This window comes from Scyliorhinus torazame, chromosome 5, assembly GCF_047496885.1.
Source record: "Scyliorhinus torazame isolate Kashiwa2021f chromosome 5, sScyTor2.1, whole genome shotgun sequence".
Taxonomy (NCBI): Eukaryota; Metazoa; Chordata; class Chondrichthyes; order Carcharhiniformes; family Scyliorhinidae; genus Scyliorhinus; species Scyliorhinus torazame.
Genome location: NC_092711.1, coordinates 319,558,801 through 319,575,933, shown reverse-complemented (window position 1 = coordinate 319,575,933; position 17,133 = coordinate 319,558,801). Strand labels below are relative to the sequence as shown.

The 17,133-nt window shown below is 49.3% G+C and overlaps 2 protein-coding genes and 1 long non-coding RNA gene across 8 annotated transcripts in view; 1 reads left to right on the top strand and 2 right to left on the bottom strand.

The window, feature by feature from the left end:
* The window catches only part of LOC140421311 (proto-oncogene DBL-like), a 261,868-nt gene extending 260,527 nt beyond the window's left edge, over positions 1-1,341 (bottom strand). Inside the window, exon 1 of one of the 2 annotated variants that reach the window (XM_072505953.1) lies at positions 987-1,341. In XM_072505953.1, the coding sequence (XP_072362054.1) occupies positions 987-1,083 (97 nt within the window). In that variant the 5' untranslated portion in view covers positions 1,084-1,341. The remainder of the gene's footprint in view (positions 1-986) is intronic. The other variant, XM_072505952.1, reaches the window with a different exon arrangement.
* On the top strand, positions 1,338-2,711 carry LOC140421313 (uncharacterized). Its single transcript, XR_011946711.1, has 2 exons — positions 1,338-1,565; positions 2,410-2,711. It is a non-coding gene; the product is annotated as an uncharacterized lncRNA (long non-coding RNA).
* Positions 2,712-8,093: 5,382 nt separating this feature from the next.
* atp11c (ATPase phospholipid transporting 11C) overlaps positions 8,094-17,133 on the bottom strand; it is a 152,951-nt gene continuing 143,911 nt past the window's right edge. For all 5 annotated transcript variants that reach the window (XM_072505946.1, XM_072505951.1, XM_072505949.1 and 2 more), the window contains one exon: positions 8,094-9,421. Coding sequence is in view for 1 of the 5 variants with exons in the window: in XM_072505951.1 (XP_072362052.1) it covers positions 9,332-9,421 (90 nt within the window). In the remaining 4 variants the exon portion in view is untranslated. The remainder of the gene's footprint in view (positions 9,422-17,133) is intronic.

The following is a 17,133-nucleotide window of genomic DNA, read 5'->3' as shown; positions in this document are numbered from 1 at the left end:
TTTACATTGTGTATTTTATGTTTGCCCCATTATGTATTTTCATGTACTAAATGATCTGAGCTGCTCGCAGAGAAATACTTTTCCCTGTACCTCGGTACACGTGACATTAAGCAAATCCAATCCAGTGACTGTACTCAAAAAGCACTGTGATGTCTGGCGGCTGTGCACGGTGCCATGTAAATGCAAGTCTTACTTTTTCAATACACTCACACTGCAAGTTCAGAGTGAGCAATTTCAGCTTCATCCAATAAGCTTACCTCCCTTGGCGAATCACACTCTCTTTGCTCCAATGTTAGATTAGCCTGACCCCCCAAATCCCATTTCCAAACAGTGCAGACAGGTGACAGGCACCTGGCTGCGTTCCTGCCTTAAATCGCTCATCCTCCTGCAGTAAATTGCTGATTCACGCAACCGCAGATCCGCATTCAGGCGAATCAAGAGACTGCGAGAGAAGAAATAATCAATAAAAGTCTGGGAAAGTGCTGTGTACAGAGGAGGGAGGGAGGAAGTCAGGGCTGAGGAATGCACCACCTGCAGAAACCCGCAATAAGTCTGGGACTGCTGTGCGGATGTGATCAGATGTGTTTGATTGAGCTGAATTGTCAGATGGTGGCAGATTGGGATGGAATTCAGCCCAGAGTGGAGATCCCGGACCCGGGAATGTTTCGGGCTGGTGCATTCTGTCCTTGCAGAACATTACAAAGGGCAGATTGTAAATCGCAATGGCCACAGCCCCCCCCCCCCCCCGGGTCAGTGAGGCAGGACTGACCCAATCAGCAAACTTGTCCCGGTTGAAAATCCAATCAATCTTTCAAACAAAATAAATCTGAGACCCCTTCAGGGTGAGTGGAACATGAAACAGGCTGAGGACTTGTTAAACCTCCAGTTAACGATGCTGGGGCTGGATCTATAGTAGTTATATTACATATTAGATAAGTTTATACCTGACAGCAGGAACACAAATGGGGGAAACTTGTGGCACCTACTTTTCACCGTGGATTGCAGCAGCAGACAGGCGTTGCACAGGTTGTAGTAACTTTTCATCTCAGCCTCCGACATCTTCCGCTTTTCCACGGCTGCCATGCCCCGGGTGGGACAGGGGACACACACTCTCCCCGGGGGGTGCTGCTAAACCCTGCTCACCAACTCGCTCCTTGTGGCTTAACATCCAGCGGAGCCGGCCTGACACTCAGAGCAGCCAAGGTCGGGCCAGCGGGGCACAGGCTGGGTTGACCTTGCCCATGTTGGCACCCACCCTGGGTGGGCACCTGGCTGGGTCACCAGCCAGCGCGGCAGCCTCACTCTGTCTCTGTGACTCTGTCTCCCCCCACCCACCCTGGCAGCAGTATTGTCACAGCCTCTTGTTTTCTCCTCGATACCGCACGCCACTCCCCTAATTTATTCTCTCCCAGTGAAACCCAATCAACTCTGATCAAACAGCCAGGGTGACATGCGGCACACAAGTGTTTATTTTTAATCGTGCACCTCCGAAAAGTAACGCAGCAATGAACTTTTATTGCACTTTGCAAAGTGGATTAAAGCAGAGGAACTTCCTGCTGGCCGAGGTAAACATTGAGCAGACGCTCCATTGCAGCTGATCTATCCAGACCTGAAATGATCATTCATTTCCTCATTGTTTTATTTATAATCTTTATTCGAATCACAAGGAGGCTTTACATTAACGCTGCAATTAAGTTACTGTGAAAAACTGTAATTAAAAGTCTAGCGATGACCGCTGTTGTGAAAGAGTAAACATATCTGGCCAACAAGTCAGTGCTTATGTAGTTACATTGTATATGTCGTGTTGCCTTATTATGTATTTTCTTTTATTCCCTTTTCTTCTCATGTACTTAATCTGTTGAGCTGCTCACAGAAAAATACTTTTCACTGTACCTCGGTACACATGACAATAAATAAATCCAATCGAAGTCACTCCAGTCCCAATAGAACATACAGGAGGCCATTCGGCCCATCAAGTCTGCACCGACCGACTTAAGCCCTCACTTCCACCCTATCCCCGTAACCCAATAACCCCTCCTAACCTTTTTTGGTCACCAAGGGCAATATAATCACGGCCAATCCACCTGACCTGCACGTCTTTGGACTGTGGGAGGAAACGTGAGCACCCGGAGGAAACCCACGCACACACGTGGAGAATGTGCAGACTCCGCACAGACAGTGACCCAGCGGGGAATCGAACCTGGGACCCTGGCACTGTGAAGCAACAGTGCTATCTACTTGTGCTACCCACTACGTGGCTCTTAAAACGCCCTTTGAAATGACCACACAAGGCAGAGTTCAAGGACAGCTGGGAATGGGCTGGCCCAGCCATGAACAATTGAAAAAAAAAGTAAACTTCTGAGGTCAGAGGGTATTTTTTTCAACACCTGTGTATATTCCGGATTTCAGGTTGGGGAATCCTGTCGAGAATCCAAAGATTCAAACACAAAATCGAGGCTGCATTGTCACCTTCCAGATGTTAAACTGAGGCCTGGTTTGTCCTGCCTGGTGGATACAAATGATTCAATGCCGCTATTTCAAAGAAGAGCAGGTGCACTGGGTGCAGGGCCCTGGGCAATAGTTACTTCAACCAACATGACGGATATAAATAAACTGCTCATCAACGTTCGTGGGACTGTACGCAGAACAATACTTTTCACTGTACCTCGGTACACGTGACAATAAATCTAAATCAATCTAAATAAACAAAATGGTTAGTTTTTCTTTCATTTATTTCTGCGACGTGACCATAACTGGCTAGGCCAGCAGGCGCCACAGTAGCATAGTGGTTGGCACTGTTGCTTCATAGCGCCAGGGACCCGGGTCCGATTCCCGGCTTGGGTCACTGCGTGTGCAGAGTCTGCACTTCTCCCCGTGTCTGCGTGGGTTTCCTCCGGGTGCTCCTGTTTCCTCCCGCAGGTCATCATTAGACTTTTAATTCCAGCTTCTTATTGAAGTGAAATCTCACCATCTGCCGGGTGTGGCTGATGTAGATGAGGCAAAAGGCTGGTGGGACCCCCGAGTGACATCAGGGGATCTGAAAATATTACGCTGGGAAATGCACTTTTTCGATTCCTGGCTTTGGGCACTGTCTGTGCGGAGTCTGCACGTCTCCCCGTGTCCGTGGGTTTCCTCCGGGTATCCGGTTTCCTCCCGCAAGTCCCAAAAGACGTGCTTGTTAGGTAATTTGGACATTCTGAATTATCCCTCTGTGTACCCAAACAGGTGCCGGAATGTGTTGACTCGGGGATTTTCACAGTAACTTCATTGTTAATGTAAGCCTACTCGTGACAATAAAGATTATTACATTTTTAAAAATAGAAACCTGCCTTTGAAGGAATTTGTGTCTCTCAGTTCATCCTCAATCCTTTCTGTCGGGGCATTTCACCCCGATTAATGTTTCACCCCTCTGCCCTCCAATCGACCCTCCCCCAACTGTGGGGGCCCCGGACTGAGTCCACAGCCGCCACGCGAGGTTCCCGGACGACAGGACCACATTAGAAACACGCAGTCGGGAATTCGGACGGTCAGGGATGGAGAATAGCAGGGCGGGCCTCAGGCAATGGCCTCGGGTGGTAAATACTCGGCACAATGTACTCCACAAGTACGCCAATTTTTTTTTTTTGGGGGGGGGGGGGGGGCTGGAGAACAGCGGAACTGGCGCTGATCCCAATTTTGTGCGGGAAAACGGATTCTCAGGTCTGTCGCCGAATGCGATTTCACCGTCAGGGTGCGGAGAATTAAGACCATGCTGTTAGGTGAACTGGACATTCTGAATTCTCCCTCAGCGTACCCGAACAGGCCAAACATGTGCAGGTTAGGTGGATTGGCCATGATAAATTGCCCCTTAGTGTCCAAAAGGTGAGATGGAGTTGCTGGGTTACGGGATAGGGTGGGGGCGTGGGCCCATGTAGGGTGCTCTTTCCAAGAGTTGGTGCAAACTCGATGGGCCAAATGGCCTCGTTCTAAACTGTAGAGATTCTGTGTTCTGAGAACAGGAGAGTAAGGCATTCAGCCCTTTGAGACCGCTTCATGAATGAGTTCACGGGTGATCTACTTCACCATATTCCTGCAATATCCCCATATACTAGAAATGTATTGATCTTAGTCTTGAATATACTCAACAACTGAGTTTCCACAACTCTTTGAGCCAGACAATTCCAAGAGTCACCACATTCGAGAGCGAAGAAATTCAATCCTAAATGCCCATCGCTTATTCTGAGGCTATGTTCCCTGGTTCGAGTTGCGAATGGTGCTGAACATTGTGCAATCATCAGCGAGCAATCATCAGCGAACATCCCCACTTCTGACCTTATGTTGGAAGGACGGTCATTGATGAAGCAGTTGAAAATGGTTGGGACGATTTCCAGTGGCGGTTATGAGGTGAGCAGTCACCCTTGCCTGGGGACTTTGTCTTTGGTCCTTCCCGTTTATCAGATTTTTTTTAAAGGAAGAAATTGGTACAGAGTGAGAGAATTAGATCCCCTCTGTTGAATGATGTCTCAGGGGTATAATGCCAGGAATAAATCGGGCAAGGGATCTTCGTCTGCTTTGCAAGTCTCTCGAGCCTCAAGAGAGAAAATGCCAGGGGTCTCTGTGGCGCCTTTGCCCCCTCAGTGAAAGACGGAGTTAGTGGTGAAATCTTGTTGGGGGAACTCAAGAAACAGCGACAAGTGGTTGCTGATGATCTGAAGAAGGCGATTGAAAGGGTCATTGCACCTATTTGTGCGACCTTGGACAGGTTGGATCAGCGGGTGGAGGGGTAAATGACTGGGACCAGGACACTACGCTGAGAAACCCCTCCAGTGATGTCCTGGGACTGAGATGATTACAAAGAATAAAGAACATTACAGCACAGGAACAGGCCCTTCGGCCCATCAAGTCTGCGCCGATCCAGACTCCTTATTTAGACCTACTACTTATTGCCCAAACGATCTGCACCCCTCAATTCCCCGCCCGTTCATGTGTCTATCAAGATACATCTTAAGTGTTGCTACCGTGCCTGCCTCCACCACCTCCACTGACAGTGTGTATCAGGCAATCACCGCCCTCTGTGTGAAAAAGTTTCCCCCGCACATCTCCCCTGAACTTCTCCCCTCTCACCCGTGTCCCCAAGTAATTGTCTTCCACCCTGGGAAAAAGCTTCTGACTATTCACCCTGTCCATCTCTCGTAATTTTTTAGACCTCAATCAGGTCTCCCCTCAGCCTCTGACTTTCCAACGAAAACAATCCGAGCTTATTCAACCACTCCTCATAGCTAACACCCTCCACACCAGGCAACATCCCGGTAAACCTTCTTTGCACTCTCTCCGCAAAGCAGCCACATCCTTCTGATAGTATGGCAACCAGAATTGCACGCAATATTCCAAATGTGGCCGAACTAAAGTTTCATACAACTGTAACATGACCCATCAACTCTTGTACTCGATGCTGCGGCCAACAAATAAATGCATGCATGTCTTATCCACCTGCAGTGCCATTTTCATGGAACTATGGGCCTGAATGCCCAGATACCTCTGTATGTCAATGCTCCCTAGGGTTCTGCCATTTATTGTACAATTCACACCTGAATTTGATTGACCTCAACCAAAACAACTTCCTTTGTGCCAGGTACGACCAGCCAGTGAAGAGTTTCCCCGATTCCCATCAACTCCAGTTTTGCTAGGGCTCCTTGACGCCACACGTGGTAAAATTCTGCCTTGAAGTCGAGGGCAGTCACTCTCAGCTTCTTTGTTCATGATTAACGCAAGGCTGTAATGAGAACAGGAACTGACTGACCCTGGTGGAACCCAAACTGAGCATCAGTGAGCAGGTTATTGCTGAGCCGCTCGATACCACTTTTGATGATTTTCTCCACCATTTTATTGGAATATACTTGGTAATTTCCCACACTGCTGTGTAGATGCTGGTGTTGTACCGAACTGGAACATCTTGTCCAGAGGCATGGCAAGTCTTCAGTACTATTGTTGGAATATTGTCAGGGCCCATAGCCTTTGCAGCATCCAGTGCCTTCAGCTGTTTTTTGATATAAGAGTGAATTAGAATTGGCTGGAGATTGGCAACTCCCTCCAGACTGTATATCATTGCGCTGCCAACTCTGCTTGATTTGTTAAGCTGGTGGGACAGATCATACCCAGGGATGCGGATGTTTGGCACATTCTGTTTTGCATAACTTTGTGACTATGAATATGTTAGGCTGCTGTTTGACTAGTCTGTGAGACAGTTCTCCTGATGTTGTTTAGGACGACTTTGAAGGGTCGACAGAGCTGAGTTTGGAGTTGCCATTTTCGTACGTCAATGCCAGGTGGACCATTCAGTTTTAATTCCTGAATCCTTTCAGCAGTTTGATCCAACTGTGTGCCTTGCTGGGACATTTCAGAGTGCATTTAAGCATATTGCAGCGGATAAGTACAGATTTCCGTCCATAATGGACATTGATGGGTTTTATCGACAATGGTTGGATGGTCATCCTTACATTAATGATTTAGATGGTACAAAATGCAATATCTACAAACTTGCAGCTGACACAAGTTTGGCAGGGGGTGTGGGGGAGGGGGGTTAGTGGTGAGCTGTGAGGAGGATGCAGAGATCCTTCAGTGTGATTTGGACAAGTTGAGTGAGTGGGCAAATGAATGGCAGATGCTGTATAATTTGGAGAATTGCAAGGTTATCCACTTTGACAGTAAAAAGCAGAAGGCAGATTATCTGAATAGTCATAAATTAGGAGAGGGGAATGTGCAACGAGATCTGGGTGTCCTCGTACACCAGTCACTGAAGGCAAGCAGGCAGGTGCAGGTACAGCAGACGGTATGTTGGCCTTCATTGTGAGAGGATTAGAGGACAGGAGCAGGGATATCTTGCCGCAATTATACAGGGCTTTGGTGAGTCGGCACCTGGAATATTGTGTGCAGTTTTGGTCTCCTTATCTGAGGAAGGATATTCTTGTTATAGAGGGAGCGCAGAGAAGGTTAGCAGACTGATTCCTGGGATGGCGGGATTGATGTACGAGGAGAGGTTGACTAGGTTAGGATTGTATTTGTTGGGAGTTCAGAAGAGTGAGGGGGGAATCTCATAGAAACCTATAAAATTCTAACAGGACAGGGTAGATACAGGAAGGATGTTCCCGATGGTGAATGCGTCCAGAACCAATGGTCACAGTCTGAGGATGCAGGGTAGACACAATTTCTTCACCCAGAGAGTGGTCAGCCTGTGGCATTTGTTACAACAGGAAGTAGTTGAGTACAAAACAATGTATGTTTTCCAGAAGCAGTTAGATATAGCACTAGGGGGGGAATGGGATCAAAGGAAATCGGGGCAAAGTGGGATTAGGCTAGCGAGTTGGATGATTAGCATGATCATAAAATGGTGGTGCGGGCTTGAAGGGGCGAATGGCCTCCTCCTGCTCCTATTTTCTATGTTTCTTACACTTACTAATTCCAAATTTTCATTGAATTCCAATTTCACCATCTGTCCTGGTGGGATTTGAACCCAGAGCATTATCCTGCGTCTCTGGATTATTCATTTAGTGAAAATACCAGATCTCATCAAATCGCATGTCCCTTCAGCAATAGAAAAGAGTACTGACTGTACTAAGGCAACTCCTACTTGTAAACCCAGATCTCTGTTAGATGCGATTCAGTGATTGGACATCACTTGCTGAACAACCCAGAGAGTGCTTAAGAATTGCACAAACAACCAACTGAAGATTGTCAGTCGAGCTCACAATGTGGCTCACGTACACCTGCTAGAAGCTACATACGTTCATACGCAGGGACCTGGTCTCTGCAGACAGAAAGAACAGCATTAAACAAAAGCATTGGGGCCAATGGTTCCCTGGCGCATTCTCCATGGCAACACCCTGAACAATCAGTCGACTTGCTAACCAATTAACATTCTTTTCACATAGAGAATAAATTGTTGCTCCCTTTGAAATTTGGCATTCTTGGGTCTGTCCTGGTAAGTGCAAGACAAAAAGCTTCAACAGCACTTCCTGTTTTGAGAAATAAAAGGAAAGGGGCTCCCCTTATCTCTGGTGATAACATACAATTATTAAACAGTATAGGTCCATATATGTACAAATTATAAAGAGAACTTCAAGATGGTATTTGTTTATTCCCCTTTAAGCTCATACAGAAGCTTCATTTTTCTATGTACATATACAAAATATCAGCATACATGTTTATTACAGACAAGTCAATCATAGCACGATCTGGACTTTGCAGTTTATTAACTATACTAATGTCTTGTACATTCCTATATAGTTTTGAATTATAAACATGATTTATTTCCCTGCAAGATTAAAAAAAAAAAGGAACAATGCTGGTTTATATTCATGCTTTAGAAATTTACCATCGTTTATAATTCCGGTGGTAAATGCTACTTTACCGGCTTGCATTATATGGTTTAAAGTAACTTGTAAAACGTTCACCTGGAGGCAAGAACAAGAAACGTATGTTTTCATTTACTAGCATCAGTTGATCACTGGCTTAACATTCAGAAAACTCAGGTTATTACATAGACTACCACCTTTAGACCATGGAACATTCCAAATTGCACTAGGATAGAGTTAAAAACGTAAAAACCAACAGGGACAGTTTCTTTGTACATTACTCAAAACCAGATTTATGAAACATTTAGTCTACTCAACAAGTACTGACGAGCAACTGAAGAGCTTTCAGTTACTTGCATCTGACACATCATTGAAACATTGACAAACAAGTCTACAATCCCTGATTGCTGAAGTGGAGTTCAAAATATAGAGTGGTACAATAACAATTCAAACTTTAATACATTGATGAGTGAACAATGCCAAAACATTTTACACATGGACCTTTTTTTAGTTGTTGAAATTTTGTTTCATAACTACATTACGAAGCTGCTGGATAAGGCAAACTCAGTCTACCTATTACATTAAAAGAAGTGCATTCTCAGAACGCAGATGACTGCAGTTTCTGATTTACTACAGAAACACTGTTCAGCAAAGTAAAACTCATATTCAGAAACCCCACAAATTCCATTTCGGGTTAGGTCCAAGCAGAAGTTCAAAGATGTGCAGGTTAGGTGGATTGGCCATGATGGATTGCCCTTAGTGTCCAAAATTGCCCTTAGTGTTGGGTGGGGTTACTGGGTTATGGGGATAGAGTGGCGGTGTTGACCTTGGGTAGGGTGCTCTTTCCAAGAGCCGGTGCAGACTCGATGGGCCGAATGGCCTCCTTCTGCACTGTAAATTCTATGATAAGTTCAAGGCTCTTAATACCACAGGCCCAGGGTATAACAGGGTGGTGCAATGTATATTTACCAGTCCGACCACAATCATTTCTTCACAGGTTGTCAATACACTTCAGATTTTGGGTTTGGGCTGAAAGGACCACCTTTAATATATTTCAATGTCAACAATTCAGGCTCTGCAAATTTGTCATCCTGTAAAGGATCAACACAAATGAAAATAGTTACACTAATTTAATACGAGTCAAAAGCACTATATATACAGCATTATATATAACATACATATTACTTTGAGCTATCTACGTGCAAAATGAAAAATAAGTGGATGCATGGTTTAACCTTTAATCTTTGCTCATGACGTCAATTTTTAGAGCGAAAGTTACATTTCTAAACCAAAAAAGGAAATCATGCTACTTGGAAACTTCCTTTCGTTCAAATTTTTTAAAAATCAACACTTATTCCTTAGCAGGGCTATTCCCACTTGCAAGCACATTTAATGCTCTTATAACAATATATTGATGACATCCACCCTACTCCTGATCAGAATAAAAATCTGCTTATTTAAAATTATTGAACATCTTTGCAATTTTTGAATTTCTCAATAGCTAGATTTTTGTGGAGGGCAATAAAAAGCAGAATTATCATCAAACTTGACTATTGCTAAAAAAAGACATGCTGTCGCAACTTTTCACCTTGCATGCACCAGGACAGATTCGCAAGAATACCAAATCTAAAAGGAACAGTTTCTGAGTTTTGCAAGCATGGGTTGGTCAGTACTTTGCATGTTGCGAACAGATGAAAGAGCATACTGTTTGATATGATCCATTAGTGGTTGGAAAATGCAGTCCAAATACCAGGTATCACACTGACACTGAAATTCAAATACCACACTACTTATTTGTGTGATAGGCGAATGTCTTTTTGAGCATAAGGACACAAAAACTAGGAGTTGGCAAGGCTGTTGTGCCATTCAATACGATCATGGTTGATCTCATCTCGGCCTCATCCCCACCTTCCTGCTCGTTCCACATAACCATTCTAACCATTCATTCCATGACTAATTAAAACCCCTTTCCTCAAATTGGTTTAGTCTTCTGGCGTCAGCTGAATTTCAGATTCACGCCCCTTTGAGTAAAGTAATTCATTTTGGATTTAAATCTGCCACCCCTTGGCCTAAAATTATGGCCTCTCATTCTAGAATGTCCAACAGGGGAAACATCTGCTCTACGTCTACTCTGCCAATCCCTTTAGCATCTTAAATATCTCCACTAGATCTCTCATTCTTCCAAATCCCAGCGGGTTTAGGGCTAAACTGCTTAATCTAGTGAACCTTCTCTGAACCGCCTCTCATGCATTTACGTCCTTGCTCAATAAGGGGACCAAAAATGTGCGCAGTGGCCGTCTCACCAATGCCCTACACAGTTGCAACAGCACTACTCTACTTTTATACTCTATTCCATTAGCTTTGAATGCCAACATTTTGACAGCTTCCTGCTCGTGCAGAACACCACCCCATGCTACTACTGCAGGGGTAAAGGCTCTTCATAATGTTGCCGGAAACGCAAACCGTGATTGGACATCCAGCCAAAATAGAGGTCTGCTCCCGGCGTTGAACAGGACTCCGATCCCCCTCTGGTGGCGATAGAGGTTTGCACCCAGCACCGGCACGCAAAACCGGCATTTGTGTGCTTTTAAATGCCATTATTATGTTTGACCCAGTATGCACTGGGCCTTCACAGGGGCCGCCCAGACCCCACCGGCGAGAAAGGACAGGGGCCCCCCAGACCCCACTGGCGAGAAAGGACAGGGGCCGCCCAGACCCCACTGGCGAGACAGGACAGGGGCCGCCAAATAGATCCCACTGGCGAGAAAGGACAGGGGCCGCCCAGACCCCACTGGCGAGAAAGGACAGGGGCCGCCCAGACCCCACTGGCGAGAAAGGACAGGGGCCGCCCAGACCCCACTGGCGAGACAGGACAGGGGCCGCCAAATAGATCCCACTAGCGAGACAGGACAGGGGCCGCCCAGACCCCACTGGCGAGAAAAGACAGGGGCCGCCAAATAGATCCCACTGGCGAGACAGGATAGGGGTTGCCCAGTAGATCCCACTGGCGAGACAGGACAGGGGCCGCCATTGACACGGAAAGGTGGTGAGGATAAAGGCTCACCGGTGCCACTCACCTCTGGGGACAGGGGTGTAGTGTGGAAGGCAACATATCAGGGGTGGGGTGGGGGAAGGAAACAGCGGAGGGGTGGGGGTGGAACGGGACTTGTGGACGGTGCAGTTAGATTTGGATGGGCAAGAGAATACTCATCTTGTTAACATGTCTTCTCTTTTCCCCCCTTTCAGGGGATGAATCCTCAAGAGTGCAGCCAGAAATACATGCCATCGACTTCCGGTGTGGACCATGGAGTAAGTGGTCACATACAAGGTAGCTCCTGTCCAAGGTCACAGAAAAGAGTTCTTTTTAACCAACACGGGATGGAATTTTGATGAAAAGCCGTAGGTGAAATGTTGGAGGAGGACTTTCCCCCAGGAATGGCATGTCTCTTGTTTACCAGACCCGGCAGAAAACAGAGAGAGATTTGGCTGGAAAATTGGAGCAGATTTATGCTGCAAAACCAAAAGCCTCTTTAAGCATGTAGGTGAGGAAAGGGCTGATGCAAGCTGCTGAAAGGCTTCAAATTGACTTGATGCCCTTTATTAAAGCGGAGTTCCAGAAGCAGAGGCAACAACTGCAAAAAGATCTCGCAAAGGCCATTGAAGAAGCGGTGCCACCCCTGAAGAGTTCTTTGGAACGGATGGAGAAGTGCTTAGAGGTGCAGGTGTCACTGATTTGGGAGATTGAAGGAGTGATCACAGACCAAGCGATCGTGTGATGATTCTGGAGACGTAGGTGGGGCTCCTAGGAGACCCCTGTAAAACATTGAAGGCAAAGGTGGAGGGCAGGAGAATGTCTCGAGAAGGCAGAACCTGCGAATAGTGGGCCTGCCTGAAGGAGTGGAAGGTGCGAGTGTCACGAGGTACGTCTCTAGGATGCCGGCGGGCAGGGCTGGTTGCAGAAGGGGTGCTAGATAAGGTGCCTGAAGTTGACCAAGCGCATAGGTCCCCAAGGCAGAAGCCTAGAGCTGGGGAGCCACCACGAGCGGTGACCGCGAGGCTCCACAAATTTGAAGAGAAAGAGAAGATTTAACGGAAGGCCAAGGAGAAGTGAATAGAGTCTGAATTTATCAGGACATGGGAGCCGAATCGGCAAAGCGACAGGCAAGCTTCAACAAGGCCAAGGCGGTGCTGCACCGGCGGCAGATCAGGTTTGGGATATTCTACCCAGCGAAATTATTATTATTTTTTTAAAAATAATAATTTTTATTAAAGGTTTTCAGAAAATATCAATAACAAAATGAAAAAGGAACCCAACAGGGTTAAGTACAAAACACAGTCCAGAAAAACAACCCTCCATACCCCCTCCCCTCTGTACATGAATAATAAATTAACATTAACACCCCGACTTAATACAACAAGTATATACACCCCCTCAGACCCTCCAGTGTAAATAACAAAAAATAAATAAATAAAATAAAGTGAACCCTCCCCCGGAGTTGCTGCTGCCATTGACCAATGTCTACCGCTCTGCCAGGAAGTCTAAGAACGGGTGCCACCGCCTAAAGAACCCTTGTACCGACCCTCTCAAGGCGATTTTCACCCTCTCCAACTTAATAAACCCCGCCATATCGTTGATCCAGGATTCCACGCTTGGGGGCCTCGCATCCTTCCACTGAAGAAGAATCCTTCGCCGGGCTACCAGGGACGCAAAGGCCAGAATTCCAGCCTCTTTCGCCTCCTGCACTCCCGGCTCCTCTGCCACCCCAAATATTGCGAGCCCCCAGCCTGGCTTGACCCTGGATCCTACCACCCTCGACACCGTCCTCGCTATGCCCTTCCAAAATTCCTCGAGCGCTGGGCATGCCCAGAACATATGGGTGTGATTTGCTGGGCTCCCTGAGCACCTAACACACCTGTCCTCACCCCCAAAAAACTGACTCATCCTTGTCCCGGTCATGTGTGCCCTGTGCAGCACCTTAAACTGTATGAGGCTGAGCCTCGCGCACGATGAGGAAGGCTTCACCCTCCCCAGGGCATCTGCCCACATCCCTTCCTCAATTTCCTCTCCCAACTCCTCCTCCCACTTACCTTTTACCTCCACCACCGAGGCCTCCTCCTCCTCCTGCATCACCTGCTAAGTTTCCGAGATCCCGTCTCTCCCCCCCCCCCCCCCCGCCCGAGAGCACCCTGTCCTGTACTGTGTGTGGCCGTAGCGGCGGGAATTCCGCCATCTGCTGTCTGGCAAACCCCTTACCTGTAAGTACCTGAAGGTGTTCCCCGGGGGGGAGCCCGTACTTCTCCTCCAGCTCACCCAGGCTCGCGAACTTCCCGTCCACAAACAGGTCCCCCAACTTTCGTATCCCTGCCCTGTGCCAACCCGCAAACCCTCCACCTGTTCTTCCTGGGGCGAACCGGTGGTTCCCCCGTAATGGGGTCCCCGCCGAGGCTCCCACTTCCCCCGTGCCGCCTCCACTGCCCCCAAATTTTGAGGGCAGCCATCATCACCGGGCTCGTAGTATACCTCCTTGGAGGGAACGGCAGCGGCGCCGTTGCCAGCGCCCCCAGACACGTATCCACACAGGACGCCGTCTCCAGCCTCTTCCATGCAGCCCCCTCCATCACCCACTTGCGCACCATCGTCGCTTTGGCGGCCCAGTAGTACCCACAGAGGTTGGGCAACGCCAGTCCCCCACTATCTCTACTCCGCTCCAGGAACACCCTTCTCACCCTCGGAGTCCCTCGCGCCCACACTAACCCCATTATACTCCTGTTAACCCGCCTGAAAAAAGCCTTCGGGATAAACACGGGGAGGCACTGGAACAGGAACAAAAACCTTGGGAGCACCGTCATTTTGATTGACTGCACCCTACCCGCCAAGGACAGCGGCAATGCGTCCCACCTCTTGAACTCCTCCTCCATTTGCTCCACCAGCCTTGTAAAATTAAGCCTATGCAGGGCCCCCCAGCTCCTGGCCACCTGGACCCCCAAATACCTGAAGCTCCTCTCCACTTTTTTTTAGTGGGAGCTCGCCAATCCCCCTCTCCTGGTCCCCTGGAAGGACTACGAACAGCTCGCTCTTCCCCATGTTGAGCTTGTACCCCGAAAAGTCCCCAGCAGCAGGTCGTCCGCATAAAGTGACACCCTGTGCTCCTCCCCACTATGCACCAACCCCCTCCAGTTCCTCGACTCCCTCAGTGCCATAGCCAGGGGTTCAATCGCCAGTGCGAAGAGCAGGGAGGATAAGGGACACCCGTCTCGTCCCTCGGTGCAACCGAACGTACTCTGACCTCCTCCTGTTTGTGGCCACACTCGCCATCGGGACCTCATACAACAGCCTAACCCACCTGACAAACCCCCCCCCCCCCCAAACACAAACCTCTTCAGCACCTCCCACAGGTACCCCCACTCTACCCTATCGAAGGCTTTCTCAGCGTCCATCGCCACCACTATCTCCGCCTCCCCCTACCTCGCCGGCATCATGATAACGTTCAAAAGCCTCCGCACATTGTCGTTCAACTGCCTTCCTTTCACAAACCCAGTCTGGTCTTTGTGGATGATCTGCGGCACACAATCCTCAAGGCTAAGACCTTCGCCAGCACCTTGGAATCTACGTTTAGCAACGAAATCGGCCTGTAAGACCCAGACTGCAGGGGATCCTTGTCCCGCTTCAGGATCAAGGAGATCAGTGCCCGGGACATCATCGGGGGCAACGCCTCCCCCCCCCGCCTCATTGAAGGTCCTAACTAACAGCGGGCCCAACATGTCCATATATTTTTTATAGAATTCGACCGGGAAACCGTCCGGCCCCGGTGCCTTCCCCGCCTGCATGCTTCCTATCCTTTTGATCAGCTCCTCCAGCCCAATCGGGGGCCCCAATCCCACCACCAGTCCCTCTTCCACCTTTGGAAACCTCAATTGGTCCAGGAAGCAGCCCATCCCTCCATCCTCCCGTGGGGGCTCGGATCGGTACAATTCCTCGTAGAAGTCCCTGAAGACCCCATTGATGCCAGCTCCACTCCGCACCACACTCCCTCACCTGTCCTTAACTCCGCTGATCTCCCTAGCTGCGTCCCGCTTCCGAAGCTGATGCGCCAGCATCCGGCTTGCCTTTTCCCCATATTCTTAAAGCACCCCCTGGGCCTTCCTCCACTGCACCTCCGCCTTCCTGGTGGTCACCAGGTCGAATTCGGTCTGGAGGCTACGCCTCTTCCTCAACAATCCTTCCTCGGGCTCCTCCGCATACCTCCTGTCTACCCTCACCATCTCCCCCACCAGCCTCTCCCTCTCCCCCCCGCTCTCTCTGGGCCCTAATGGAGATCAACTCTCCCCTCACCACCGCCTTCAGTGACTCCCATACCATCCCCACTCGGACCTCCCCGTTGTCGTTGGTCTCCAGGTACCTCTCTATACTTCCTCGGACCCGCTCGCTCACTTCCTCGTCCGCCAACAGCCCCACCTCCAAGCGCCACAGCAGGCGCTGGTCCCTCTCCTCCCCCATCTCCAAGTCCACCCAATGCGGGGCATTGGCCAAAATGGCTATTGCCGAATACTCAGTATCCTCTACTCTCGCTATCAGCGCCCTACTCAAGATGAAAAAGTCAATTCGGGAATAAGCCTCATGGACATGTGAAAAGAATGAAAATTCCCTAGCCCCCGGCCTTGCAAATCTCCAAGGGTCCACCCCTCCCATCTGGTCCATAAACCCCCTCAGCACTCTAGCTGCCGCCGGCTTCCTACCCGTCCTAGACCTGGCGCGATCCAGTGCCGGATCCAGCACCGTGTTAAAGTCTCCCCCCCATTATCAGGCCCCCCACTTCCAAGTCTGGGATCTGACCCAACATACGCTGCATAAAACCCGCATCGTCCCAGTTCGGGACATACACATTGACCAGTACCACCCTCTCTCCCTGCAACTTACCACTTACCATTATGTACCTGCCGCCATTATCTACCACAATGCTCAAGGCCTCAAACGACACCTTCTTTCCCACCAAGATCACCACCCTTGATTATTGGCATCCAGCCCCGAGTGAAACACCTAACCTACCCACCCTTTCCTCAATCTTACCTGGTCTGCCACCTTCAGGTGTGTCTCCTGAAGCATAGCCACATCCGCCTTGAGCCCGTTCAGGTGCGCGAACACGCGGGCCCGCTTAACCGGCCCATTCAGTCCCCTTACATTCCAGGTTATCAGCTGGATCAAGGGGCTACCCGCCCCCCTCCCCACCGACTAGCCATGACCCCTCCTCGGCCAGCCACGTGCCCGCACCCCACACCCGGCCCGTTCCCCACAGCGGCATACCAAAGATGTGCAGGTTAGGTGGATTGGCCATGATAAATTGCCCTTAGTGTCCAAAATTGCCGTTAGTGTTGGATGGGGTTACTGGGTTATGGGGATATGGTGGAGGTGTTGACCTTGGGTAGGGTGCTCTTTCCAAAAGCCGGTGCAGACTCGATGGGCTGAATGGCCTCCTTCTGCAGTGTAAATTCTATGATCTATAGCCCTGTCTCGACCCCCCCCCCCCCCCCACTCGCTTCAGCTCCTCCTTGACCATAACAGCAGCAACTCTATTCCCCCCCCACCGGCTAGGACCCATCCTAGCTGATTTATTCCCCCCATTGCACTTCCGCAAGTCAGCTGACTCCTGCTGACCCCGGCCACTCCCGCCTCTCCTTCGACTACTCCCATTGTGTGGCACACCCTCCTCTCCCGTCCCCATCGATAGGCTCTCCCCCTTCCGTTCTGAGCGCGGGAAACAACACTCGCTTCCCCCCCCCCGGCCCCACCCCCTCCAGTCTTCAG